The sequence below is a fragment of the Phodopus roborovskii genome, unplaced genomic scaffold, assembly GCF_943737965.1.
Source record: "Phodopus roborovskii unplaced genomic scaffold, PHOROB, whole genome shotgun sequence".
Lineage (NCBI taxonomy): Eukaryota > Metazoa > Chordata > Mammalia > Rodentia > Cricetidae > Phodopus > Phodopus roborovskii.
The window spans coordinates 20,485,752-20,512,047 of record NW_026126460.1 but is presented as its reverse complement, the minus strand read 5'-3'; the positions used below and the strand labels follow the sequence as shown (position 1 = coordinate 20,512,047).

Here is a 26,296-nt window from a genome sequence, read left to right as displayed (position 1 = left end):
TAGGGAAATGAAGGAGCTTTAATATGAAAATCTCTTCTTGTTTCTTGCTCATAGGGAGTTGGCAGCTTATCACTCTTTTTTCAGTCTCTTCAGCTCTCTGCTGAGTTAGTAGCTTGGGTAGGAGAATAAGGAAGACTTGGCAACAGAGGGATAGTGCAGGCTGGAAGAAGAACCCCAGGAGCCTGGGGGTCATGGGCTGTGGGTTGGCCTCAGGAGGTGGATGAGTTTCCTGCAATGTCTGGAAGAAGCAGGCCTGGTGCTGCTATTCGGCAGTAACTGATTCCCCAAAGACAACAAGGCTAATTTCTCACTGGCACCCAGGGACACCAGCACCTGTGGGATAGGAAGCAAATGGCAGAATATGATGTAAGGGTGAGAAACTGGTGTCGGCACATGCAAGGGATCCCCCTTTAACCAAGGAAAGGGAAAGGGGCCTTTGGGGAATTCAGGGTAGACTGATCAAGACAAGGAATCTCAAACAGCTATAAATCAATACTATCCCGGTGTTTATTTACACTCTCTTTGGTACTGCCCATAAAAACCAATGCACCAGGTGACCCGGTCCCTTGTTCCCAGTAAGAGGTTAAGGAAAGCAGCAAAAGCTGGCAGAAAGCCTGGGCACTTGCTTCCCAGTGGGTCCCTCATTTCTGACCTCATCTCTTTCATTGTTTGCCCATATGGATTACAGAAAATTCTTTTAGTGCCAGCACCATCCTGTCAAATACCTGTGGTTCTAATGCTATCACACTGACCTACTCTACTGTGGTCTCTCAGATGTGTGATTCCCTCTGGGTTCTTCAGAGATTCAACATTAAGCCAAAGAAGCAAAATAAGATGGTATTTGATGAGTATAGGCTGTATACCCAGTCTCACCTAGTGGCATTGGGACTTTGACAAATCATTAAATTACTTATGCTTCAGTTTGCTCACCTACAAAATGGGGATAATAATAGCTTAAACCAGATAGTAAAGGTAAAATGCTCAGAACGGTACTAAAAGCAACAACAGTTGGCGTCTTTGTGGCCTCAGTATCTTCTGGTTTTCCCCATCTCCCTCCTGTTTTGTATCTGGAAGAAATAAGCTGAGATCTTGGGATCTCAGGCATGTCCTAACTCAGGGAGCTTTCCAGATCCCTTCTCTTCACTAGGGTGGGTAATGGTAAATGGGAAACCTATCTCCAACATACTCTCTTTGAGTTTCTTACACCCAGACAGGGACATATTTTGCATCTCTAGGTGTCTTAGGTCCTCACAAATCAGAGAAATGCTGTAAACTGCAGGGGCCTTGGGTCATCATAGCTCATAAGTCCCCTGCTTTACCTGATGAATACAGGGCTCTTGTCGGAGACTCCGGAGCGCAATGAGGGCAGCCTCCTTGACAGTTGGCTGAGGATCTCCACATGCCATTTCTAGGAGCCGCTGGGGTACTTGGCACTGTAATAGTTCCTTGCCCAATCCTTCAGGTCCCAGATTGCCAAGAGCTGATGCAGCATTGCGCCGGATACCATCCTGAGGATCTCCAAGAAGCTGGGTCATACTGGGCACTGCAGCTGCCAAAGCAGGTCCCAAGGGACCAGCCTGGTAGGCTGCATTGCCCACAGCAAAGCTGGCACTGCGTCGCACGGCAGAGTCCTTGTCTCCAAGCCCTAGCAGCAGAAGGCTGAGCAGTCCAGCCTGGCTCTGTAGTGCCCCACGTAGGGCCATGCTGTGTTGTAACAAGTGTCCCAGAAGCCCATAAGTACGGACCCGCACGGTGTTCTCTGAGTGGCCCAGGAGGTTGCGCAATGGCCGATAGGATTCATCAGAGCCAGATAGGAGCTCTTGGATAAAAGACAAGTGGCTAGGGGATAGTATCCGGGCTGTGTGGGTCAACAGAGACAGAAGGTCAGAGATCATGAGGGGCTGATCACTCAGTAGAGCAATAGAGAGGAATGACATGATGGTTCTAGAAGAGGTAGCCACTGTATCCACAAACTGCTTGAGAGAGGTGGGATCCATGAGGGCCAGGCGTGTAAGGAGGCCAATGGGCAGCTCTGCTTGTAACAGTGGAAGGTGGTGGCAGCAGACCTGGGAGAAATCAGAGTCCAGGTAAAGGGGTTCGAAAGAGGGAGAGATACATTGCAATGGCAACAAAAATGCCAAGCCAAGGAGAGTAATGTCCCAGGCAGCAGAGCCTAGCCACATAGCACAACACACGAAGCCCATGTGGAGGCCAAGAGCAGGTCCTTTCTGCACCTACACCTGGCTCTACAAGGGCACAGTTCCTGCCTCCAAAGATCCAAAGAACATTGCCAGAGTGCCAAGGCAATGATTCCTGACCAAGGAGCTGAGCTATAATGCCTGGCCTCCCTGCTGAGTTCCAAGAGAACCAGACAAGAGTCCAATGGAGAGTTGAGACCCTAGCTCAGCTTCAGCTGCATGATGGACTGGGTCTGAGTAGTGCTTCCACTCCAACACTTTGGTCAAGCTAGATGTCCTACTCTTTGGGGGTCTAGGATAGCCCCAGAGCTATTCTCCACTCCAACACTTTGGTCAAGCTAGATGCCCTACTCTTTGGGGGTCTAGGAGAGCCCCAGAGCTATTGGGTTGTGAGTCAGAGGATACAACACTAGCCATCTTCCTTTCCCACCCTCAGGCCTGGATAACTTCTCCAAGTACCTGCAGCAGGTAGACTGTAACTTCTGAGTCCCTGAGGTCGGCCAAGATGCCCACAAGGAGGTCAGCATCCACATCCAAGGCGAAAGGGAAGCAGAGCAGCTGGCACACAGAGAGTACCACCACAGGGAGGAACTTAGGCCCCTGAGGCCTAGGAAGGGAGCAAAACAGGCATACCCTTTATGATGCTTGTCTCCCTCACTTTACATTTCCTCCCCCAACTCCACTCTCCCAATCTCAGCAACTCCTTAAGTTTCTAGCCTAACCCTTACCCCACGTCTAGCCTTACAACTCAAACTGTCAGCTATTTGTCTTCTGCCCCCACCTCCACCTCCCCTCGTTGACTCTGAGTCTCCTAATCTTCTAGTTCAGACTCACGCTTGGCTCAGGTGATGCAAGAAGCTGGGGGAAAGCAAGTGCTTCAGGGTCAACATGAGGATGCTTCCATGCTGGGACAGGTGGCTCAGGCATAACTGGGGTTCCTGAGTGAAGATGGCCATGGCCAGGCTCAGCAAGGCTGCCATGCCTGAAAGCAACAGAGAATGCAGGCCAAGTGAAGCAAGCAAGGTGCCCAGATGCCCCATCACCCAAGGCTCCTATCCTCTCTGCACCACCCCCCCCCCATTGGTAAGCAGGTTCAGTACAGTCTCTCACACCCTCTTGCACACAGTAGGAGCAATTATCTATGGGCTAACTCAGTTCTAAGCTGCCTCCTTTGGAAAAGGGACCCCTTCCCACAGAGCTGTGCTAAGAGAAAGACACCTTGGGGTGAAATCAGGGTCCAGTCAGGCTCTAGGCTGGGTGGACTTGACGGTGATAGGTCATCTTCCTGTACAGTCACCTCCTCAGGTAGCCTCAAGGCCATGGAAAAGCGGTGCCATAGAATGGTCCACACCTCGGAAGCAGCCACATCCCTGATCAGGCCAGGTTTCCCCTGTTTGAGAGGAGGGTATGCACAAGTCAGGGGTCCAAATGCCTTTTGTAATTTCTGCTCCTAACCATACAGGGCAACAGAGTCACTGAACTCACTTCTTCTGTCTTTCCACCTAATATTTCTGTATTTTCCTTCCTCCCTTTCCCCATTTCTCCTTATCTTCCCCCATCTCATTATGTATTCAGGCTACTCTCAAACTTATGATCCTCCTGCCTCAGCCTCTCAAACCCTAGAATTGTAACTCCACCACCACACCCAAATTATGTTCCTTTCCTATCATGATTGAACCCAATCTCTCAACCTATGAATGCACCTATGGAAAACAAGGAAATTATCCTGTTCAGATTGGCTCATGTCAGGCCAAGCTGTATACAGGCTTATTAAAAAAAAAAAAAAAAAAAAAGTCTGTTTTTGGTATGTTGAGATAGGACCTATATACCTCAGGCTAGTTTCTAACTCACTATGTAGCCAAGGCTGGCCTGGAACTCTTGAGTCTCCTACCTTTGTGAAGAAAATTTTCATCTAAACAACAATAATAAAAATCCATAAACCTAAACCCCAAGTCTGACCCCAAAGCTGTTCTTCTCCCTAGGTCCCTGGGGGAGGGCAGTTAATCAGCCCACTTTAGGGGTCCTGTTGAGGGTGAAGGTGGGCTTGGGGATCTGGCTAGTAAGGTTAACAGCGGTGTGAGAGGATGGGTAAGCATAGGCTGCTACTTCACTCCTATCATCGAGTGGCTCCGAAGTACGCCCAGTTCCTCTCTCTGCTGTACCTCACAGTACACCTGTACCTGTGTAAGGAGCTGAAGCAGAAGAATGAGGAGGCCATCGTAGAAACCGCAGCTACACGGTGGAGTCAGCCGGACCTGTCGGAGAGAAGCATAGGAACACACATATTCAAGAGGGATGAGGGAGCTACCTAGACCAGTCCCGGCGCCTAGGAGTAGAGAACTCTTCCTTGGCCTGGCAGAGTGGGACAAGCTTGGATTTAGGAGTTTTGGATTTAGGAATTTTGGTTCTTTCCTATTCTTTCATCATGTTCCTAAAACATACAGTCTAGTAGGATAAGCTTTTGGGTCCAAAAACAATTCCAGTTTAGGAAGATGTTTGTTAAGCAAGAAGTTGGTTACACAGTTGAATGTGCATAACAGCAACCCTTAGAGGCAGGAGACATAGTCAATATTTTAAAGGCAGGGCTGGAATGTAGAACAGCAGAACATTTGCCAAGGCTGTGCCAGACCCTGGGTTCAATCTCTAGCACTCAAAAATCAGCAAATAAAAATGTAAAGACAGAAAAGGGAAAGTGGCAGGAGAAAGGCAGGGCATCCTAAGAAGTGCAGAGCACAGCATATAGAAAAGCTGGTGGCATAAAAGTTCATAGCAAATTCTGGAAATGGATGACAACTCTTTAGAGCCCTCCGGCATCAGGTAGGTTGTGACAGTCTACAGCAGTGGTTCTCAACATTCCTTTAATATAGTTCCTCATGTTGTGGTGACTCCTCCCAACCATAAATTATTTCATTGCTACTGCATAACTGCAATTTTGCTACTGTTATGAATTGTAATGTAAATATCTGATATGCAAGACCCAAACAAAGTTATGCCTCACAGGTTGAAAACTGCTGGTTAACAGTCTGCACTGTTTCCTATAAGCAGTGGGAAGCCATTAAAGATTTATACAACCTGATGTATGCTCCACATTAGCAATATTTTGTAAAATACTTCATTCACCGCTTTACTCTCAGAATTTAGAATGATGCAGAACACTCAACATACAATTCTATATTCAAAATCACCAATTGAATAGATGGCCATATTTTCCCTTTTAAAAGCTCACTCTGGCAGGGCAGTGATGGCACACACCTTTAGTCCCAGCACTTGGGAGGCAGAGGCAGGTGGATCTCTGTGAGTTCAAGGCCATCCTGGTCTATAAAGGGCGTTCCAGAACAGTTAGGACTACATAGAGAAACCCTGCCTTGAAAACCAAGAGAGGGAGAGGGGGGAGGGAGGGAGGGAGAGAGAGAGGGGGAGAGAGAGAGAGAGAGAGAGAGAGAGAGAGAGAGAGAGAGAGAGAGGATCCCAGAGGGCCTGAAAAGGAAAAGAAAAAAAGCAAAACTGGGGATCACATAATGGCCTGGGTTCCTGAAGAACACACAAGGTATCAGCCACTTCTCCACATTCATTAAGGAGAAAAAGCAGGAAAGGTAGGGTGGACACTGCAGAAGAGAAGAGGCTAAAGCATCAGGAAAGACTTCAGCCACAAGAGCATGAGCTCCTGGAGGGCCTGAAGCAGGCAGTGGAACCTTTTGCCTCAGATAACTGGACACAGGAACCTCTAACCTCAGATAACTGGACAAGGAGAACCTCTAGCCTCAGATAACTGGACAAGGAGAACCTCTAGCCTCAGATAACTGAATAAGGGGAACCTCTCGCCTCAGATAACTGAGTAGCTTCCTTTCTTTCCCTCTCTGCCTCCATCTTTGGAAGTTCTGTATCAGAAGAGCGGCCCTGATCAGCCCCGGCTTAGAGCGGCCCACTGTCTGGTGGAAAAGGAGAGGAAGAGGGGCTTCTTGACACCTTTTCCAATTTGTAGTTTCCTTCAGGCTTACTGGATTTAGTCTTTCCCTAGGAGGGCTGTCCTGGTGTTGGACTCAGAGGAAACATGCCTGGGCCTTCCCCAGTAGCTCACCTCTGCAGGGGCAGACAAGGCATGCGCAGCTGCTGCGATCCACTCCTGGGGCTGGAGGTCAAACATCACCCCTTGCTGACCAAGCTGTCCTAAGAGACAGGCTGCTGCGTTCTGTTGAAAGGTAGAGGAAAAGAAGGACCATTTGAATCTGAATGGTGTTCGGGACATGACAAAGAGGCTTGCAGAAACAGCTGCAAACAGAACAATGGCTGCCTGCTCCCAAGAGGGTCAGACCAAGGGGTGGAAGGAGGAAGTATGAAAGCTGAAAGCTGAAAACTCACCACAAGGGAGACGACATGTGAGTGGGTAAAAAGAATAGCCACCTCACTGCCTAGCTTCTCCATTCTGGAACACAAAGATGCAATGGAGGGTTACAGTGGGCTGGTGAGTATCCCTCCCTGTCCCCTGCATTCCATTCCCCACCTACGCTGCATGGCCACCTCCCAGGCTCAAAGGTGCTGAGAACCCAGGCCTGTTCTTGGCAGAGAAATGTGGCTCTCTCTCTGTCTCAGCTCCTTCTAGGAAAAGGCTAAGGGGTGCCTTATGTGTCAGGGACAGCTCTAGGAAGGAGACTTTATGACTCACCCAGAAGGAAGATCTTGGAGCCGAAAGACAAGAAGGGACAGGAGGTAGAGTGCCACCTCCGTGGACTCTTCCCAATCTGCTACTTTTACCTACGAAGGAAACCCGAGCTATCAAAACAACTTCTGGGTGAGATGGACCACTATAAGATATCCAACCATGTTGGTATCACTGGCTTACCTTGCCCTGGACCAACATCAACAATGATTCCAAGGCCAGGGGCTCTTGGCCCAGAATATGGCATAGGTGCTCACTAATATAGCAGCAGGAGTAGAGGACCTAGGGAAAGTGGAAGGAGCCTGTCAGTGGACAGACCAGCCCTAGGCTCCTACAGTGGAAGGCTCAGTTGAAAAGCAGGCAAGCCTCTCAGTAGAGCTGATGCCCACATGTGGGGATTATGACAATTGTGACTGTCAATGACTGGAGTAGGAAGAGCCTACGTAAAGCACACCTCTGAGTGTTTCTGTGAGGGCCTTTCCAAAGCAGGGGGGGAAACCAGTCCTGGATGTGCATGGCACCATCCCATAGGCTGGGGCCTGGATGGATGAAAGGGGAAAAGAAAAAACCAGACACCACACATTTGCTTTCTCTCTGCTTCTTGTATGCCATCATGTGGACTGCCCTGCTGTTCTCAGCCATGCCCCCATGGAACTTTCCTCCTTGGTGAGTTCTCAGAACTCACCATGGAGATCAGGCTGGCAGGCTGCTCCTCCTTCCTCCCTCCCACCCTCCTCCCCTCCCTTCCTTTCCTAGGAGTTAAAATGAATCTGAGGTGTTGGGAGCTGTGGGAAGGAGGTACCTTGAGAAGGTGGAGGCATAGGATGTGATGCCGCAGACCAGAGACCAGGGATGGCCTCAGTTGGCTGCTGTCCTCAGTCAGCTGATTGGCCAAATGCCAAGAAACCTATGGAGACATACTCGACTCCATCCCATCTCCTCTATTCCACTTCCGTTCCTCACACATCTTCAATTGGCCAGGACTCTCTGACTCTTACTGGCCCCTCTGAGGTTCCCTAGAAATCTCAGGCGCCATTCCCTTTCCAGTCTCTGGCCAGTGGAGAACTGAATCCTGCCCTAGTCTGCTCTTAATGTAGGCAGGTAGAAAGGAAAATGTTACTAAGTGACAAAGTAGGAAAGCTCAATCTGAGTGCTAGCTCTGGCCAGAAACATAATAGTTTCCAACTGGCTACCTTACCACCTGGGCAGTTACGGCTGAGCTGGGTAGCCAACCCATGGAATTTAAGCCATCCCAGTGGCCCAGACCCGTGGGGGAGTGTCTGCTTCTGGAAATCCTGAGCAAGAAGCCCAAGCTTATTTTTCTGTCTCTCAGTAGCATCTGCTGACAAGTTCCCCAGTTCCCAAGTGGCAGGGAAAAAAGGAGCAAGAATTTGGGTCTCAGACCTGCTCCTTGGCGTCCCAACAGCTCGGCAACCCCACAGGAGCGGTACACATGGCTGCCAGGGCAGAAGAAATGGCTCCGGGTATATCTTCACACTGCTCCCGCAGTGGCTGGCTCACTTGTGGGGCTCCTGCAGAGAAAGGGAAAGCATATTGGTAGGTCTGGTTGTTTTTCATAGGTTCCCCAGTCAGTCTTTTAGGATTTGTTTTGGTTTGGCTTGTCTTGCTTTGCTTTTCTGGCTTTTTGAGACAAGAGTCTCATTATGTTCCAGTTAAGCCTTAAACTATGAAGCCGAAGCTAACTTTGAACTTGATCCTCCTGCCTCCGGAGTGCTGGGATTACCATGCATGTGCCACCAAGCCCAGGGCTTCATGCTAGTCAAGCACTCTACCAAATGAGCTACATCTCCAAGCCCAATTTACACTTTTTGAGCACCTGCTAAGTCCCAGGGACCATTCTAGATGATGAAAGTAGGAAGGACATAGGCAGACCTATGTATGGAACAGGAAGGCCGGCTCACCTGGTGGTGTGTGGAAAGGAAGCTGTGGGACCGTTAGGCCATGAAGGAGCCCGTCCAACACAGCACGCTGTGTGGTCAACAGGCTGGAGTAAAAGGCATTGGAGATGGCCCGGCTGTTACCATCCACGGTTTCACACAGAACAGCAAAGCACTGAAGAGAAGAGCAGAGTCAGCAGGGCATCAGAAACCTGCCTGGGCTTTAGTGAGGACCAGGGTGAAGAGGCCAAGAGACAGGGGTCTAGCCTAAGAATTCTTTCCAGGGAAAATGCACCCACGGTCCCCCTGGTTGGGACTTGCGGTAAAATTTCCCCTTTCTCCTTTTCCCTCTACTGACACACGGGTAGTCTCTTTCTCCACTCTCTCTCTGTACACTGGGATTCAATCAGTGATGAAATTAAAGGCATGTGCCACTATGCCTGTCTTTTTAAAAACCTATTTACTTATTTGTTTGTTTATTACACCTATATTTATGGCCCCTGATGAATGCCAAACTACTTAGTGCCTCTGCATTTTAGATATGATGCTCTTTCTATCTAGAGTGGCCTATCTTCTTTCCTACCTCACCCAAGCTGGCAAGCTGATATGCATTGTCTATCTGTCTGTCTATCTATTGGTTTTTCAAGACAGGGTCTCACTGTGTTGTGTAGCCCTGGCTGTCCTGGATCTCACTCTGTAGACCAGGCTGCCTCTGCCTCCTGAGTGCTGGGATTAAAGGTGTGCACTATTACTGCCCAGCTGCTGCTATGCATTCATCACAGTTTCTTTGAGGACTCTCCAGGCAGAGCTAATAGCATCTTCTTTAATAGTGCCTCTGTACCATGTACAAAGTTCTAATAGATGTCTCACTTACCCTACTTGGCTCCCCGCTCCCCCAAGACAGGGTTTCTCTACGTAGTCCTGGCTATCCTGGAACTCACTCTGTAGACCAGGCTGGCCTCAAACTCATAGAGCTCCTCCTGCCTCTGCCTTCTGAGTGCTGGAACTAAATAAAGGCATGTTCCACCACAACCGGCCCTATTCAACTATATTCTCTTCGAAGTGGAGACTTTGTTACTCATGTGGCATATAGCACATGGTGAGAATTCACCATTTGTTGTAGTAACACAATCATAAGAAAGGCCCTGGGAGAAACACAGGAAAAGAGAAATCTGGACGCAGGAGGAGATTACCATAAGGCTGTCCCTCCGAAATGTCTGCTCGGAGTCATCTGATTGGGTCAACAGCTTCCCCAGCAAGTCCAAAAAGAGGCTGGCAGCCTCCTGAAACACCTGTAGGCTGGGGAAGAATGAACTCATGATATCTTCCCATCCTCCCACTAAAAGCCTGGACATGGGTATGACAAATGGGTCAGTTCTGTAAAAGTAAGAGATCTTTTCCAAGGAACACACCAGAATGTTCCTCCTTTCAGCTCTGCTAACAGACACAGACAGAGCAGAGGAGGCAGGCAGAGGGAGTCGGGGGATCTCACACCATTCAAGCCCCTTCTCAGCTGTTTTCACATTCTGATCCTTCCACTGAGGACCATCTGTGCTGGGTGATTGCTGACTCTCAGAACCTGACTGTCCTGGGGCAAAGCCACAAGTGTCTCAAGGTCCTTGAGGATCGATTAAATTCTGAAGGCTAGTCAGCGTATCTCTAACCCTGCCACACATCATCACTTCTAACTTGGTCTCCTCCTAATGAGGAGGGGAAGAAATGGGGTAGAAACTGAACCACACTGGCCAGCAGGGCAGAGGTGTCTCTTCCCCCACCTGTCACCTGTCTGGCTCCTCTCCAGATTGAAGGCGCACGAAAAGTAGGCCTGAACCACAGCCACCAGGTCCCGTAAAAAGGCCCCATACCAAGGTTGCTATGAAGAAAGGAGAGAAAGGGCACATGAAGAATGGAGACCAAAGGCACAAAGAGCAGCAATAAAGGCATGCAGAGCGCAGTCAAGCTGGCTGGGTGGAAAGGGGCAGGGAAGGAGAAAGTCAAGAGTGTCAGTCAACGGGCTGCAGACCATCTGGAGATGCATTTGACTTGAGCAGCACGTTGGAGTAGAGGAGGGGCTACTCCCACAAAACTACCCTCTCCAGCTTCTTATATTCACCTGAGTTTGATACCTGGCGGCAGAGGGCAGCATTCTGAGGGCTGCCTTAGTCTGTTTACCACACCTTCATCATCTGGGGGGGGGGGCTGTACTCTGAGCTCAGCCATGTCAGGACCCAATGCAGGGAAGTATAAAGGTTTAGCCTCGGACACAGTCCTGAGGCTAGCCCTCCCACCTATCATATAGCCATCTGCAGTGACTACAGGGACTAATCTCCAGACTTCAGTGTCCTGCTTTGAACACTGTAAAGCAGAAGTCTAACCCTCTGAAGCAACTCTTCTCAATATTGGGACATTACCTTTTTTTTTTTTTTTAACTCTTCATTTTTATCTTCTCTTAGAAAACCAGGTTAGATATATTGGCTCAAACTTCACATGACAACAATGGGCTGGAGCTGAGAAGATGCCCCCTTTAGGGTGGGGATGTCTAACATACTCCCTACTACTTAGACAGCTGTATACCTACCTCGCCTTCTTCACTGACTGATACTACTTGTTTAGCCCCAGAAGGCATCAGAATTTGCAAGGGATGGTCTGGTAATTAGAAAAAGAAGGATAGAAAAGAAGAGGCAGTCAGGTCAAACAGATGGCCACTCCAAGGGGAGTGGGCAAGGAAAAGGACCACCTCATCTTCAGAGGCTGCTGGGCTGTTGCGTACCTGCTGGATACTGCTGCTCTCCTGGCTGTGTTTAAGGAGGCTGAGAGGCAGCCTGGGCAGTCCTGCCTCCTGGCAGAAGGAATACAAGAGCACAGAGTCACTGCAGCTGGACAGGAGACTGCTCAGGACACGGAGTACGGGAAGCAGGTTGGAAGCCCCCTCTAGGGTGCCTTTCAGGATCTGGAGAACATGAGAGAAAGAGACAGCGATTGGTATAATTATAGGTAGAGGAAGAAGAGTCACAAATACTGAATGGCTCCAAGGAGTTAGCAGAACAAACCAAATGTTTGCATTCCTACCTGGGGGAGCTAAAAAGCCAGGGAGGAAGAGCAGAGGCACAGGGAAACTGCACCAGAGAAGATGACTATGGAAGGTCACCTGACAGAACACCAGGGACCAAGGGGCAGGGACCTCAAGATCTGTCCACAGTGTCATTGTTGTCTGTCTCCATTGATAGCATTTCACTTTAAAGACAGCAATAACATGGGGGCTGGAGAGATGACTCAGAGGTTAAGAGCACTGGCTGCTCTTCCAGAGGTCATGAGTTCAATTCCCAGCAACCACATGGTGGCTCACAACCATCTATAATGAAATTTGGTGCCCTCTTCTGGTTTACAGGCATGCATGCAGACGAACACTGTAATAATAAATAAATAAATGTTAAAAAAAAAAAAATAACAGCAACACCACCACCACGCATAGTCTTCTGAAAAATAAAACATGAAAAATAAAATATGAAACAATGTTCTTTAACTCCAGAGAAACAACACATCATCATTAGGCTCTAGATTAAGAACTGCTGACATTTCACCTGCCAAATTTAGCTCAACATGTATCTGCATGCAGCCTGCACTCTAAGAATAGTACCATCCTTTTAAATGGTTATTCTGCAAAAGAAACACATCGACACCAAATGTCTTACAGTTCAGTGTTCTCAATTTTGACATTTATTCTCCCATTTCCCAGTGTGTAGTAAAGAGAACTATTCATTTTAAAGACAGAACTGATCCATCTGTATAGATCAGGGTCCCATCAAAGATCAATCTAGGTCTTAGTGAACTCTGATCCAGGGAGTTACTTCAGCAGCCAAAGACTTCCTGTTTTCTGAGAGGCAGAGGCTGGCCTGCTGAGATGGCTCAGCAGGTGAAGTGCTCACTGCAGAAGCCTGATGAACTGAGTTTTAGGAGACACCACTTAAAGGTAGACTAGGGAACTGAACCCACAAAGGCACCTCTGCTGTCTACTCTTGTGCCCCCAAATTCATTCATAATAACTGGTTAATTTTTTTTAAACCAACAGAGGTCCCATTATGTTGCCCACCTGAACCAGGTGTGGAGATGTACACCTTTAATCAAGGCAGGGACAGATGGGGGGTGGCAGGAACAGAGGCAGAGGAATCACTTGTTAACTCCAGGCTAGCCTGGTAGAGAGACCCTGTCTCAAAAAGTGGGGGAGGGGGAGAAACCATCTGCCTAGCCTCCCAGGTTAGGAAAAGAGACTTCAGCCTGCTTTCCCACATTAGAAATGCTCCAATAGCTGGGCAATCGTGGTGCATGCATTTAAATCCACCACTTGGGAGGCAGAAGCAGGTGGATCTCTGGGAGTTTGAGGCTAGCCTGGTCTGCAGAGTGAGTTCCAGGACAGGCTCCAAGGTTACACAGAGAAACCCTGTCTCAGAAAACTAAAAAAAGAAAAAGGAAATGAAGGGAGGGGGGAGGAAGGGAGGGAGGAGGGAGGGAGGGAATGAAGAAGGGAGGGAGATAATGAAGGAAGGAAGGAAGGAAAAGCTCCAACAGTAGGATGACAATTGTTAGATCCAGGAAATAAGAGCAAGTTATCAATATAATTCAGTGGGATTTTTTTTTTTCAAAAACACATAAAGAGACTAACTTACTTCATGATCAAACATTAACTCAAAATGGGTCAAGGGTCTTCATGTAAGGTTTTGTGGAACATTTAGAAAATCTTCAAGCCAGGACTACATAGTGAGACTCAGCCTCAACAAGAAAAAAAAAAAAAAAACAAAAAAAAACAAAAAAAAAACGTGAAAACAAATCAATGGCCATCAGGCAGTGACTGAATGAATAAAATGTTATTTGTACTTAGCAGTGTAAAGTGAAAAGTTGAGACCAGTGAGATGGCTCAGTGAGTAAAGGTATTTGCTGCCAAGCCTGGTGACTTGAGTTCAATCCCTGGCACCCACATGGTAGGAGAAGAGATCCAACTCCCGGAAAGTGTCATTTGACCTCCATACTTGTGCCAAGGCACAAGTACCCCCTATCTATTCATAAGTAAATGTCATAAAAGTTTTTTTTAAAAAGCTGGTTATGGTGGTGCATGCATGCCGGTAGTATTTGCTGAAGGAGCCAGAGGCAACAGGATCACGAGTTGGAGACCAGCCTGGGCTACACATTAAAAAAAATTTTTTTTTAAAGAAATTAAAGAGGCTTGGGGTAAAGCTTAGTGGAAGAGTGATGGGAGATGTCATTCTATAAATATGTTTCTCTTACTGGTTAATGAATAAAGCACTATTGGCCAATAGGAAAGCAAGATAGGTGGGAGTGGGAGACAAGGAGGAAAGAGGAAGTAGTAGGGAGGAGTCAACATGGAGAGACCAGGGAGAGCACAACACCAGCCCATTCCCCGGTAAAATGAAAGCACGTGGAAATACGTAGATTAACAGAAATGGGTTAATACTTAAGACAGAGCTAGCCGATAAGAAACAAGTAACTGGCCAACAGCATTATATCTAATACAGAGTCTCTGTGTGTTAATTGGGGCTGGAGCGGCGGCGGGACAAGACCAGCGGCAGAAAAACCTACTCCTTACAGAAGAGTGCTTGCCTAGCATATACAACTGAGTTTATCTCAGCATTGCAAACTAAGAATGAAATACTGCTATGTGCTATATCATGAATAAACTTCAAAGACAAGCAAGTCATGAGAGTGCACAGCTTTAATCCCAGCACTAGAGAGACAGAGGCAAGTAGGTGAGTACAAAGCCAGCCTGATCTACAGAGTGAGTTCCAGGACAGCGAGAGCTACATAGAAAGGTCCTGATTGGAAAATAAATAAATAGAAGGAAGTGATTGGAGAGATGGCTCTTGGTAAAGTGCTTACTGTACAAACATGAGGACCTGAGTTCATATCCCCAGCACCCATGAAAAAGCTGTCTACAGCAATATGTCAATCAAATCAGAGCTGGGGAGAGAGAGTTACAGGGGGATTCTCAGGAACCCGTGAGCCTTAGCTTCAGTGAGAGATCAACTCAAAACAAATACAAGGTGGAGAGTGACAGAGGGTGATACCTAACACTGACCTCTGGCCTCCACATGCACAGGCACATTGACACATAAAATGTGTATTAAAAGGGGAAATAAGCATAAACCATATGTTTGGAAAGTTCCTAGGAGGAAAGAGCACTGTTCTGGAGGTGCAAAGAAGGGCTTTAGGAGGAAGGAGCCTAACTTTTAATGCTAACTAAAATGTTGCCCCTGAAAAACCAAAACCAAACCAAAGTCAATCATCTCATTAGATAACTGCAGTATGAAACACTGTATACTGGTATAATTATATTTTAATTTTTCCAACAAAAATTTTATGGAACTATGTTTGCTTTCTCTTTATAAGTACAAAAGAGCCTCCATTTTTGCCTCTTGGCCCATGCTGCCCATGGTGTTTCCTATGAAGAAGCTCACTGACTCCTGTTCTAGATAGGTATTTTTCCCCCCTTCAGAAAGAGAAATCTGAGGCTTGCTCTGTGCTCTTCTAAGTTTTTCCTTGAAATAACTGGAACAGGACAGCCTTTCTGTCTCCTTATGGCGATGACATCTCTGAAGATTGTCCCAACCTCTTCCACAGCCCCTTTAGATTGTTACCTGCTCAGCAGTGCCACGCAGCTGACTCTGGATGCGCTGGCAGAAATCAGGGTTACACAGCAGAGTGAGAGGGGCCTTCAGCTGCACCGGCACAGGCTCAGTAGTCTCTAGGAACCTTTGCCACTCGTCATCACTGTCTGGCTCCTGGGCATTCAGAGTGAAAGCGGTCAGGAGGAGTAAGTGCTAGGGTCATAGTTTTCAACCCCAGATTAGAAACTGAGTGGTTTATGAAGTAACAAGCAGCTCCTTTAACATAGGAGTGTATTGTCAGACACTGTCAGGAAAGACACAATGGGCAGAATAGAAGGGGTCTTGAAAAATCCCTTGTGAGTATATGCATAAAGAGGTACCTGAAGCATGGCTGATTGATAGTGACAAAACATGGGAATGTCGTAAAGCCAGTTGGGAAGGGAATAGTATCAGGAACTACTAGGAAGTCTTTAAGTAGATCATATTACTGAGGATTACCTGCTATAGGATTTCTACCCAAAACATATAGGCTGAATCTAATCACAAAAAACCAATTTGAGAAACACTGCAAAATAACTCATTTGTATACCATTCTGGCTGGGCATGTTTCAAGTGTATTCTCTCAAAGTTTCATGTCCCAGGTCCCAGCATGGTAGCATTCAGAGATGCTGAGACCACCTTGCAGGAGGCATTAAGATCTCCCTTCTCCTGCACCCTCTGCTCTGTAGTAGGAACTGAACGTAAGGCCTTGTATATCCAAGGCAGGAGGCAAGTAGTATGTATTATCCCACTGAGCTACATACCCAGGTTCGTTGGGGTTTTCTGTTTTTTTGTTTTGTTTTTCAGTCAGGGTCTCACTATGTAGTTCTCTGTAGACCAAGATGCTGGGAACTTAAAGAGATCTGCCTGTCTCTGCCTCTCAAGTGCTGGGATAAAAGGTATGCACCATACCTGGCTCAAAGTGAAATTTCTAACGATGATAGTGCAGGGGAATGACTTTATTCTTAGGAAATATGCACTAAGTATTTTGAGGTAGAAAGGCATGTCTGCAAATTGCCTCAAACTGATTAAAAAAGACAGTCTGTCCATCTATTCATGGACTCATAAAACAAATATGACAAAATTGTGACAGGTGACTGAATCTGGGTGCATAGAGGACTACAGTTTGAATGTTTTTGTCTTCCCTAAACTATTTTGTGTTGGCAACTTAATTTTCAAAGCAATAGTGTTGGGAGGTGGAGCTTAATAGGAGTGTTTTCTGGGAGGGTTGGGTTTTTTTGTTTTGTTTTGCTTTTTGGCCATGAGCTCCAACAACACAAACTAATTAATGTTGTTATAAAAATAATTCCCAGGGGCTGGATCGATGGCTCAGTGGTTAAGAGGTCCAGAGGACCTGGGTTTGATTCCCAGCATATGCTTCAGAACTCTCTCTAACTCCAGTTCCAGGGATCCAGTGCCCTCTTGTGGCCTCCATAGGCACCAAGCAGGTACCCCGTGCACATACATGCAGGCAAAACATGGACATAAAATACAATAAAATGTTTAATTGTTTCTAGAGCTAGGCCTTGAGGCTCACTCCTATAAAGCTAGCATTCTGGAAGCTAAAGTAAGAGCATGGTGAATTTAAGGCCAGCCTGGGCTACATAATGAAAACTGACTCTTTTGATTTTCTGAAACATGCAAACAAAGCATTCTTGCCCCTACAAAGGATGTGGTACTCCAGGGATCATCTTAGAAGCACAGAGATTGAGCCTGCCAACATGTTCACTTTAGATTTCCCAGCCTCAGGGTATAAATGAAGTCTATATATTCTCACAATTTTTTTTTTTTAATGTGAGTGTTTGGCTACATATATGTCTACACACGATGTGCATCCCTGACACCTGAGGAGATCAGAAGAGTTATTGGATCTCTTGGAACTGGAACTGTGGATGGTGGTGAGCCATCATATAGGTAGTGTAAACTGAACCAGGAACTTCTTCAAGAACATGTAAGAACAAGTGCTCTGTGTGTGTGTGTGTGTGTGTGTGTGTGTGTGTGTGTGTGTGTGTGTGGTTTTTAGAGACAGGGCATCTCTGTGACAGCCATGGCTGTCCCTACAACTCATTTTGTAGACTAGGCTGACCTTGAAATTACAGAGATCTGCCTGCCTCTGTCTCCCAGAACAAGTGCTCATAACTGGTAGGCTCACCTCTCCAGCCCCATTATTATTCAAGTTGAAATTATTTCAAAATTTCAAAATTAGAACTCTAAAATGGACGCAAAATGTTGAAATACATGCTCTGCTGTAGAAACAACGCCTAAGATAGATCATATGGTAAAAGAAGCATGATGCAAAGAATAAACAGGACAAACCCAACAATGCAGAAATAGCCAAACTATACATATACATACATGTGAAGTTCAGAGGGTCTGAGACAGATTAGTAATGGTAGCCATCTCTGGAAGTGAGGTGAGGTTCAACCTTTGATTCTATTTGTTTTGTTGCTGTTTTGTTTTTTGTTTGTTTGTTTAGACAAGGTTCCATCATGTAGCCCAGGCTAGCTAGATACTTCTGAGCTCAGGAGATTCTCTTCTTGAGAGAGTTCCAAAAAACTGGAACTATAGGTAACATGCTAACATCCACCTTAGAACTCTAATCTTACCTGTGCATTCTAATTTTTGAGAATGACATGTTCACATAATATGTGATTAAAATTTATAAGCCTATAATAAAGTAATTTTTAACAAAAAGGGAGCTTGTATTTACAGCTCATGTAGATCTAGAAAAGCACTCATTTAGACCTAATATCCCACCTCATTTTCTAGATCCATTGCGTCAGTGTTCTGCTGGCCCATCATTTCTGGCCTCAGCTCTGGGAATGCTTGTTTACACTCCAAGGTGATGTGGTTTTCCCTGCCAAAGCAAAACGGGAGTAAGATGACTTCTGGACTTGTGAAACTTAAGTTTCGTTGCCTTGCAGCTCCCTCCAGCCTCAAGAAAAGTCCTAAGAGAACCAGTCATACAAGTAGGTAGAGGGCATTTCTTTGGGGGAGGTATGGGATGTAGTCAGTTCGGTACATGTTAACATCTACACACAGATTCTTTTTTTTTTTTTTTTTTTTTTTTTTTTTTTGAGACAGGATTTCTCTGTGTAGCTTTGGAGTCTGTCCTAGCACTCCCTCTGTAGATCAGGCTGGCCTCAAACTCACATGGATCCCCCTGCCTCTGCCTCCCAAGTGCTGTGATTAAAGGTATGTGCCACCACTGCTCAGCCATACACAAATTCTTGACTGCCCTCCCAGCTTGTTCTTACTCTCAAGTAGACTTGATTTTTTTCACCCATGACTTTCCACTTGGATATTCTTCCCTTTTGAACAGAAATGGTCCTTGTTATTTCAAAGCATAACTGAGACAGGAAGACAAAATCTTCAAGTTTCCTGATGAATCAAGAAATAATTAGAGGGACTGGATAGGTGTCTCAGTGGTTAAGAGCACTGGCTACTCTTCCAGAGGATCCAGGTTTGATTCTCAGCACCCACACAGGAGCTTACAATTGTCTATAACTCCAGTCCCAGGGGATCCAGTGTCCTCTTTTGGCCTCTGAAGGCACTGTACACATATGATACACATACATACATGCAGGCAAAACACCCAGGCATATAAAATAAAAATAAAAGGAAAAAAGTAAGCCAGAAAGAATTAGAGCCCAAGAACCTAGGATTCAAACTCCTAAAGCCCTATCTATATTTAGGCAATGGCTATGACAGAGTTTTTCTTTGATTTCTTTGATTGTAGCCAGAGTTCTGCTGATAACTCCCCACCTCTCCAACACATACACACCATTTGACCCTTCTCACCGAGGTGTTGGGGGTGCTTCTCCAGCCCCCCAGTCTTCCCAGTTGCTCTTCATTTCTGAGTCCAATATACTAGCCAAGAGGCTTGGTTCCTGAGGAGGGGCCTTTAGTCCAGGCACAGGGGTTGTGCTAGAAGTCATCTTGCTGGGCCTATCTTCTGGTTCAAGGGCAGGTCCTGCATTCTGATCTTTCTATAAGGGGTGGGTAGGAGACAAGAGAACTATTTGGGCAGTATGGATCCTATTCTTATCCTTTTGCCAATTCCCTGAAAGTCACCTTTTTCTCCAGCTCCCCAAGTCACTAGCTTGTTTGTGTCATATATTTTCCTCTGACCCACATACCTTCTGCCCAGTTTCTTCAGCCATGCGTTTACAGGCCTGGCGCAGGATGCGAGACTGGTTACCCTTGGGTGCCAGATGATGGGCCTGTTCATCTTTTAAGACCTGGAGTTCTGGAGGTAGGCGACTCGTAAATGGGGTGCCCAAATCTGAGCCTGCTGGTTCAGTTATTACTGCAGAGAGGGAAAAGGAGACACATGACTCTTCTAGGGCTGTGGCCACCATGTCTACTTGGCCAGGGACAACTTCAATGTCTCTAGGACCCTGTGGAAAGCGGCCATTTTGACAAACAAAAAGCAGGAGTGGTAAAAGCTAGGCAACAGAAGAAGTCCAAGCAGGTGAGGGAGGAGGTGGGTGGCATCAGACAGCGAGGAAGGAGGAAGGTGAGAAAATGCCATGCGTGGTCAGAGCCCTGAGAACCCTAACAACTCACTGGTGACACGGCCAGCAATAAAGGGATGATGCAAGAGGTCTGGCCAGGACAGACGCTGCCGGGGATCCTTGGTGAGCAACCCCTGCAGGAAGTTCTGTGAGGAGAAATAAAACATCATCAGCCCTTTCTGGCCTTCCCTCCAGGCTCTCCCTAAGCTCTCAGCAGTGCTGACAAGCCAACTCCTGAATCTGTTCTCATAGCCGCTCAAACACACCCTTAACAACCATCCCCTTAGAATTCCAGGCAGATCACTGCCTTCAACTCCTAAGGAGCCATGACTGCTAGTCACAGATGTTCCATAACCCAGAAGTAAAAACAAATATTCATGCCACCAACTTGGAAGAGTAGGGAGGAAAATCTGGGAGAGGGATATGGCACTTTCACAGTCATCTTCAGAAAGCAAAAATTTATAGTCACAGATTGTTTGTGGATGGGTATGATGCATCCGTGATTAAACACATGCGCAAACAAGCCGTGGCTCAAGGATGTGTTTGGGAACACTCAAAAACAGAATTTCAGTGAACTCAGCTGGAGGCAGGACAGAAAAGGTATCTCTGTTAAGAAACCCTTCATTAGACCTGAAATAAGAAGAGAAGGTAGGTGCTGCAGAGATAGCTCAGCGGTTAAAAGCACTTCCAAAGGGCTTGAGTTTGGTTCCCAGCACCCATGTCAAGCAGCTCACAACTGCCTGTAACTAGTTTCAGGAGAGATGCCCCTGGCCTCCAAAGGAACTTGCATTAACACATACACACTTAAATAAAAATGGAAGGATACTCTCAGCTTAGATACAGGGGGGAGGGCTTCAGTCCTGCCCCAAATGATGTGACAGACTTTGATGACCCCCATGAGAGGACTCACCCTCCCTGAGGAGTGGATGGGGGCTGGGATGGGGAGGTGAGGGGGGGAATAGGAGGACTGGAGGGAGAGGGAACTGGGATTGGTATGTAAAATGAGATTGTTTTCAACTTAAATTAAAATACAAAAAAAACCTTTTAAAAAAGAATACTTTTTAAAAATCTAAATAAGCAAACTAAATAGAAGTTATTAATAGGCTCTGAATGCTGTTCTAAAATGTGGTGACTTGCATAACTATAGCTACTGCTGACGATCCCTGCATATCTACCTAAGGAAGAAGGAATATTCTAGGTATACTTCCCTTGCTTAAAGTTCATTTATTTACCTTTTTTGAGAATTATTTGAGCACCCCCAACTATGTAAGTTAGGAAAAACATGTTCCCTTCCATCTTAGATAAGCAAAAGGAAACCTGTAATGAGACTTTATTCTGGGAGAAGACTGTATTGGAATTCCATTGAGGCCCACAACCTTGCCCTGGATAAGAAATGAGTATAACAAACTCTTCTTCTCTCCCCCACCAACCTGCTGGGACAGAGTTACAGTAGGTACCACTTCCTGTCACCCACCCCTAATCACCAGCCATGCTAATAACTGAAGAGCACTGAAAAGTGTGGGCAGTAGCTGCATTGCATCTGATACTGCCCGATAGGGGATCAGTGGAGCTGGGGACACATAAAAGCCCAATAGCTCTTTCCTCGTGTTGCCTTGAAATTACTTCCTACTGTGATAGAACATAGCTTGTCTGCACGATTTTGGAAAAGAGACAGAAATAGAGGAAGGCTGGTTTCTGACATAAAACTACCCCCACCCTTATCTCCTATTACCTTGAAGCAGGAACTGATGGTGGAGGGCCAGCGCACCGGGTCCTTGAGAATGAGGCTAACCAGTTGAAAGATGCTGGTGGTGTAGAAGGGAGGTGTGCCTACAGCCAGCTCGTACAGGATGCAGCCTACAGACCAGAGGTCTGCAGTGTGGTCATATGGTCGCTCCTCCACCAGTTCTGGAGACATATAGAGTGGTGTGCCTTTGATGGATGTCAGCACCATGGTGTTAGTGCTCATAGCTCGGGCAAATCTGCAGAGGTGACAGGATAGAAACGAAAAAGATCTTCCTGACCTAGTCACAACTAGAAAATTATATCGGATGACAATGGCTGATGTCTCAGTGGCAAAGATGCCTGCCGTTGTGCCTGTTGGCTTGAGTTCCACCCTCCAGGACTCACATGGTGGAAGGAGGGAATTGACTACTGCAAGTTGTCCTCTGACCTCCACAAGCATGCCATGATGTACGTGTGCCCACATCTCCACATGAACAATAAATAAACGTCATAAAAATATCTTTAAGAAGAAAATTAAACCTGGCCGTTTACTACCTGTTAGCGCATGGGCTAACCTGAACCAAAAGCAGATGCAGTACCTTTAACCAGTTCCAAGGGCCCAGCCAGAGGCCCAGTCTCCAGCTGTGGTTCTAACAGGAGGCTTTGGGTAGTCTAGGACTCCCTGAAGGACAAGCATAGATGGAAGCTCAGAAACCCTACCCAAAGTCACAAAGTTTGATGCCACCACCCTTGGCGAGGAGAATGTTCTGAGGTTTCATGTCTCGGTGGAGGATGCGGTGAGAATGCAGGTAGTACAGGGCTGACACCAACTGGGCAGCAATGGCCTGAACCTAGGGGTCAGACAAACGAAAGAAAAGGTCAGAGGAGGAAGCCGGCTGACAAGCCAAAGACTTCCAGTGTTGAGGCTAGTTTGATTTTCTGTCCTTTGCCTCTCTTCTAGGGTCTCACATTACACTACATTCTCCTTAGTTCTTGTTCCCCTTAATTCATCCTTTCATTTGTTCAAGGAAAATCTATTGTATCTCTTCTATTGGCCTCATCACCATGAACAAATTATTCTGTGCTTCCCAGAGTCATCATCTATAGACAATAATATGGCACCTACCTCCCAGAGTACTGTACAGATTAATGGAGTTAAAGCATGTAAAACAATGTGCAGAACAGTAGTACCTGGCATGACGGAAATAGTCTGTGCATAATAGCTATTTTAAATAAGGTAAAAAAAAAAAAAAACCCTTTTCTTAATATACACAGTCACTTAAACAAGGTAGAGAAAACAGTATGGTAATTACTTAATTACTTTTTTGTTTGCTTGCTTGAGACAAAAGTGTCGTGTATCCTAGGCTGGTCTTGAACTTGCTATATAGCTGAGGATGACCTTTAACTTCTGATCCTCCTGCCTCTACCTCACCAATGCTGAGATTACATGAATGTGCCACCAAGTCTAGTTTTATGTGGTACTGGGAATCCAACCCAGGGTTTCATGCATGCTAGGCAAGTACTCTACCAACCAAACTATACAACACCAGTTTAAAGTAACTGCTTATAACAGTAATGGAACTTCTGGGGTTGGAGGCTGCCTGCTTGTAAAGGAATACCTAGAATGAATGTAGTTGGACACTCCAACCAAATCCCATTGCCAGCCTCTTTGTCCTAATGGTGACCCCGCTACAACCACAATGCTTCTCTTAGGGCTTTCTCTAATACTAACCTTTCTTCCTTAAAGAAACAATAGCTATAAACAATATCCACAAAATTAATAATAGCTATTTATCATCATGATGAATTAAATCATTAATCTTCAAATAGCCTTACAAGGTACTTTATCAATGAAGTAACTAAACACAAAGACATAAGAGAAATTTGTTCATTAGAACCTAGCTAGTAAGGGGCAAGATTTGTACTCAGATATTGTGGTTCCAGCGTTTCAATATTTATCTCTCACTCCGTACTGCCTCAATGTATACCTAGAGTCTTGTACTCCTCTTGGGGGGGTCTTTAAAAAATTGCTGGTGAAATGGTTCTGTGGGTAAAGGCACTTGATACCAAGCCTAATGACCTGAGTTCAATCCCTGGGACCCACATGGTATAAGGAGAGAACTGACTCTGACTCCTGCAAGTTTTCCTCTCACTCCACACGTATGCTCTGGTTTGCATGTATATGCACACCACACGCACACACACGAACACACACGCACACACACACACACACACACACACGCACACGAGAATGAACTCTTGATGCCCTCAGCTTGCAGTACTAGCCCTTCACCCAAAGAGAGATTCAAAGTACAGGACCATTTGAGCCAGGAGTACCTGATCTTCAGGAAGTTTTCCATCATCTTCCAGAATCTGAAAGAGTTCTCCCTCAGCATAGTCTGTCACCACCACCACCTGCAAGGAGAAGACAGTTTGGCACTGATGGGACAGTCCTTCACTCTGTGGTTAGGAAATGTCTGGGGCTCTTGGGTTTGGAGAGGGGCAACTCCACACCATCAAAACATACCTCTTTGAAGCCAGGTAGTGGTGGTGCACGCCTTTAATCCCAGCACTCGGGAGGCAGAGGCAGGTGGATCTCTGTGAGTTTGAGGCCAGCCTGGTCTACAAAGCTACACAGAGAAACCCTGTGTGGAAAACAAACAAACAAACAAACAAAAAACCAAAAGCAAAAAAAAAAAAAAAAGAAAGAAATAAAGAAAGAAAGAAAGAAAGACAAGAAAACAGACAAAACATACCTCTTTGTCAGTCTCAAAACTGTCAAGCATATGCACAATGTTGGGATGCCACAAACCCCGCATGATTTCAATCTCTCGTTGTAGATTCCTCAGCTCTTTCTCTGAGCGGCCCAGTTTGGGGATGAACTTCAAGGCCACCACCTGTCAGTAGTAAGGTAAAGAATCAAGGCTTAACCATACCATGGAGAAGTGCAAAGAAACTCTCAGACCCAGTGAGCTGCCTGGAAGAGAGATTTCCCATCCTGTCAAGCTGTCAAATAGCGCAGTATGTTCCAGGTATCCAGCACTCATAAGCTGTCACACATGCTGGGGTGAGCTTTGGTGATACCGTTGTCTTTGAGTCATTTTGCTCCTGTAAGTAATCAACAACCCATCACTTGTACTCCTTTAAGTAACCTCAATAAAACTCACTGGTTCTCTCTCTCTCTCTCTCTCTCTCTCTCTCTCTCTCTCTCTCTCACACACACACACACACACTCACACACGCACACACAAACTCAGTGCACATATTCCACGATTCAAGATTTTATACTGCTTAGCCAACTCTTAGTATGCATTCTAACATATGCTAACCTCCCACCTCGACTCCCCCGCCAGGTACTATGGATTCACTCTAGCTTTGCAAGCTATCACCAGGGGGGAACAGTTACTGGCAAACAGGGCCCTTGGATGGATTCAGGGAGTGGTTTTGTGACCCAAGCAAAGGACTTGAGATGAGATTTAGGGGAAAGAGGAGGAAATGTGGAGGAACAGATTTCACGGGTTTATCTTGGGCAATACAAAGAACACTGACTTTTTTTTTCTTTTGTCTTTTAGTAGGTGTCAGGCATTGTACTAAGTGACTACTAAGTGATTAAGTGTGAGACACATTTAATCCTCAGACCCCATCAATCATACCCCATTGTACAGTTTGTGGAAATTGAATCGTAGAAATGATTGGGTAGTTTGTCCCTAGTTCTAAGACTGGGGATCTGACTCCAAGTAATCAAATTTCAGGATCTACACATCCTAGGAAGTATGCTGGAGTCAAGGCCTACAAATATACACCGTGCAACCCTTTTGTCCCAAGTCTCTGCGGATGAAGGGGCACCAAATCCCACTCAAAAGTTATCTTTGTTCACTACCTGAGCACTGTATTTTTTTCGGCCCTTATACACTCTGCCAAAAGAGCCTTCTCCAATCATCTCCAAAACGTGGTACTTTTCCATGGCAAGGGTTTCAGGGTCTCTCAGAAGGTAGAAAGAAAACAGCGGCAACAAGCTGTAGATCCAGGGACAGTTCCACACATCTGGGAAGCCTGGCTTGGAACATGGAAGAAAGATATACGTTATCAGGCATGCCTTTTCCTCCTTTTCACAATAAATCAGGCCTCAAAACCATTATCAGGATGGAAATATGATCAGATCTTGGAAACAGAACGTCTGGAGTCACCCACTCAGGCTAGGTGTCCACAGCACACCATGTCCCCTTCCCCTCTCCACCAGCGACACTCACACGCTTCTTCTATAGCTCCCAAATTAATGATACCCTCGGCTCGCCCAGCACCGCCGCTCTTGACTCCTGTCGTGAACCGAGTGTCCCCAGCTTTCTCCCCACCTAGACGCTCCAAGCTTCCCAGGCCGAGGGCTGGCGATCCGGCCCTCTATAGCCGGGTCCTTCCCCGCCGCCTGCGTTACTGTTCTCCATTCCTCCTTACTGCTCTCGTTAGCTTCCCACTCTTACCAATTTTATTCCCTGGAACAGGTCAGAAGTTTAAAGGACGAAACTCTCAGAGATGTGTAACAGACACGAACGGCCCATTGGCACTTTCTAGGGCACTTCTGTCGCTTGGCTTGACTGTCAGGCCCCACAAAGGACCTAGAGTCTTCAGTTGCCTAGAAACGGTGCCG

General features: G+C 46.3%; 1 protein-coding gene across 1 annotated transcript; it reads right to left on the bottom strand.

Moving 5' to 3' along the window:
* Positions 1-26,276, bottom strand: Stk36 (serine/threonine kinase 36). Its single transcript, XM_051190477.1, has 27 exons — positions 26,130-26,276; positions 25,532-25,708; positions 24,408-24,548; positions 23,989-24,066; positions 22,372-22,502; positions 21,659-21,908; positions 19,979-20,072; positions 19,549-19,718; positions 19,211-19,398; positions 18,167-18,266; positions 15,401-15,544; positions 11,524-11,703; positions 10,529-10,626; positions 9,947-10,052; positions 8,778-8,928; positions 8,260-8,387; positions 7,658-7,762; positions 7,039-7,137; positions 6,862-6,950; positions 6,558-6,621; positions 6,277-6,387; positions 4,379-4,453; positions 3,417-3,588; positions 3,033-3,180; positions 2,658-2,805; positions 1,320-2,066; positions 1-333 (listed from the first exon to the last, which is right to left on the bottom strand). Exons 2-27 carry the CDS (start codon positions 25,613-25,615, stop codon positions 190-192), a joined length of 3,945 nt encoding a protein of 1,314 aa, XP_051046434.1. The 5' UTR covers positions 25,616-25,708; positions 26,130-26,276; the 3' UTR covers positions 1-189.
* Between the last annotated feature and the right edge of the window lie 20 nt (positions 26,277-26,296).

Bases quoted from the DNA above. Each gene is read 5' to 3' on its own strand.
- Stk36 (XM_051190477.1), bottom strand. From the start codon at position 25,615: ATGGAAAAGTACCACGTTTTGGAGATGATTGGAGAAGGCTCTTTTGGC. The intron at 10,053-10,528 runs GTGGGGGAAGAG...ATTCTTCCCCAG, and splicing joins AGGAGCCAGACAGGTGACAG to CCTACAGGTGTTTCAGGAGG. The intron at 6,388-6,557 runs GTGAGTTTTCAG...ACCTTTCAACAG, and splicing joins CACATGTCGTCTCCCTTGTG to AACGCAGCAGCCTGTCTCTT.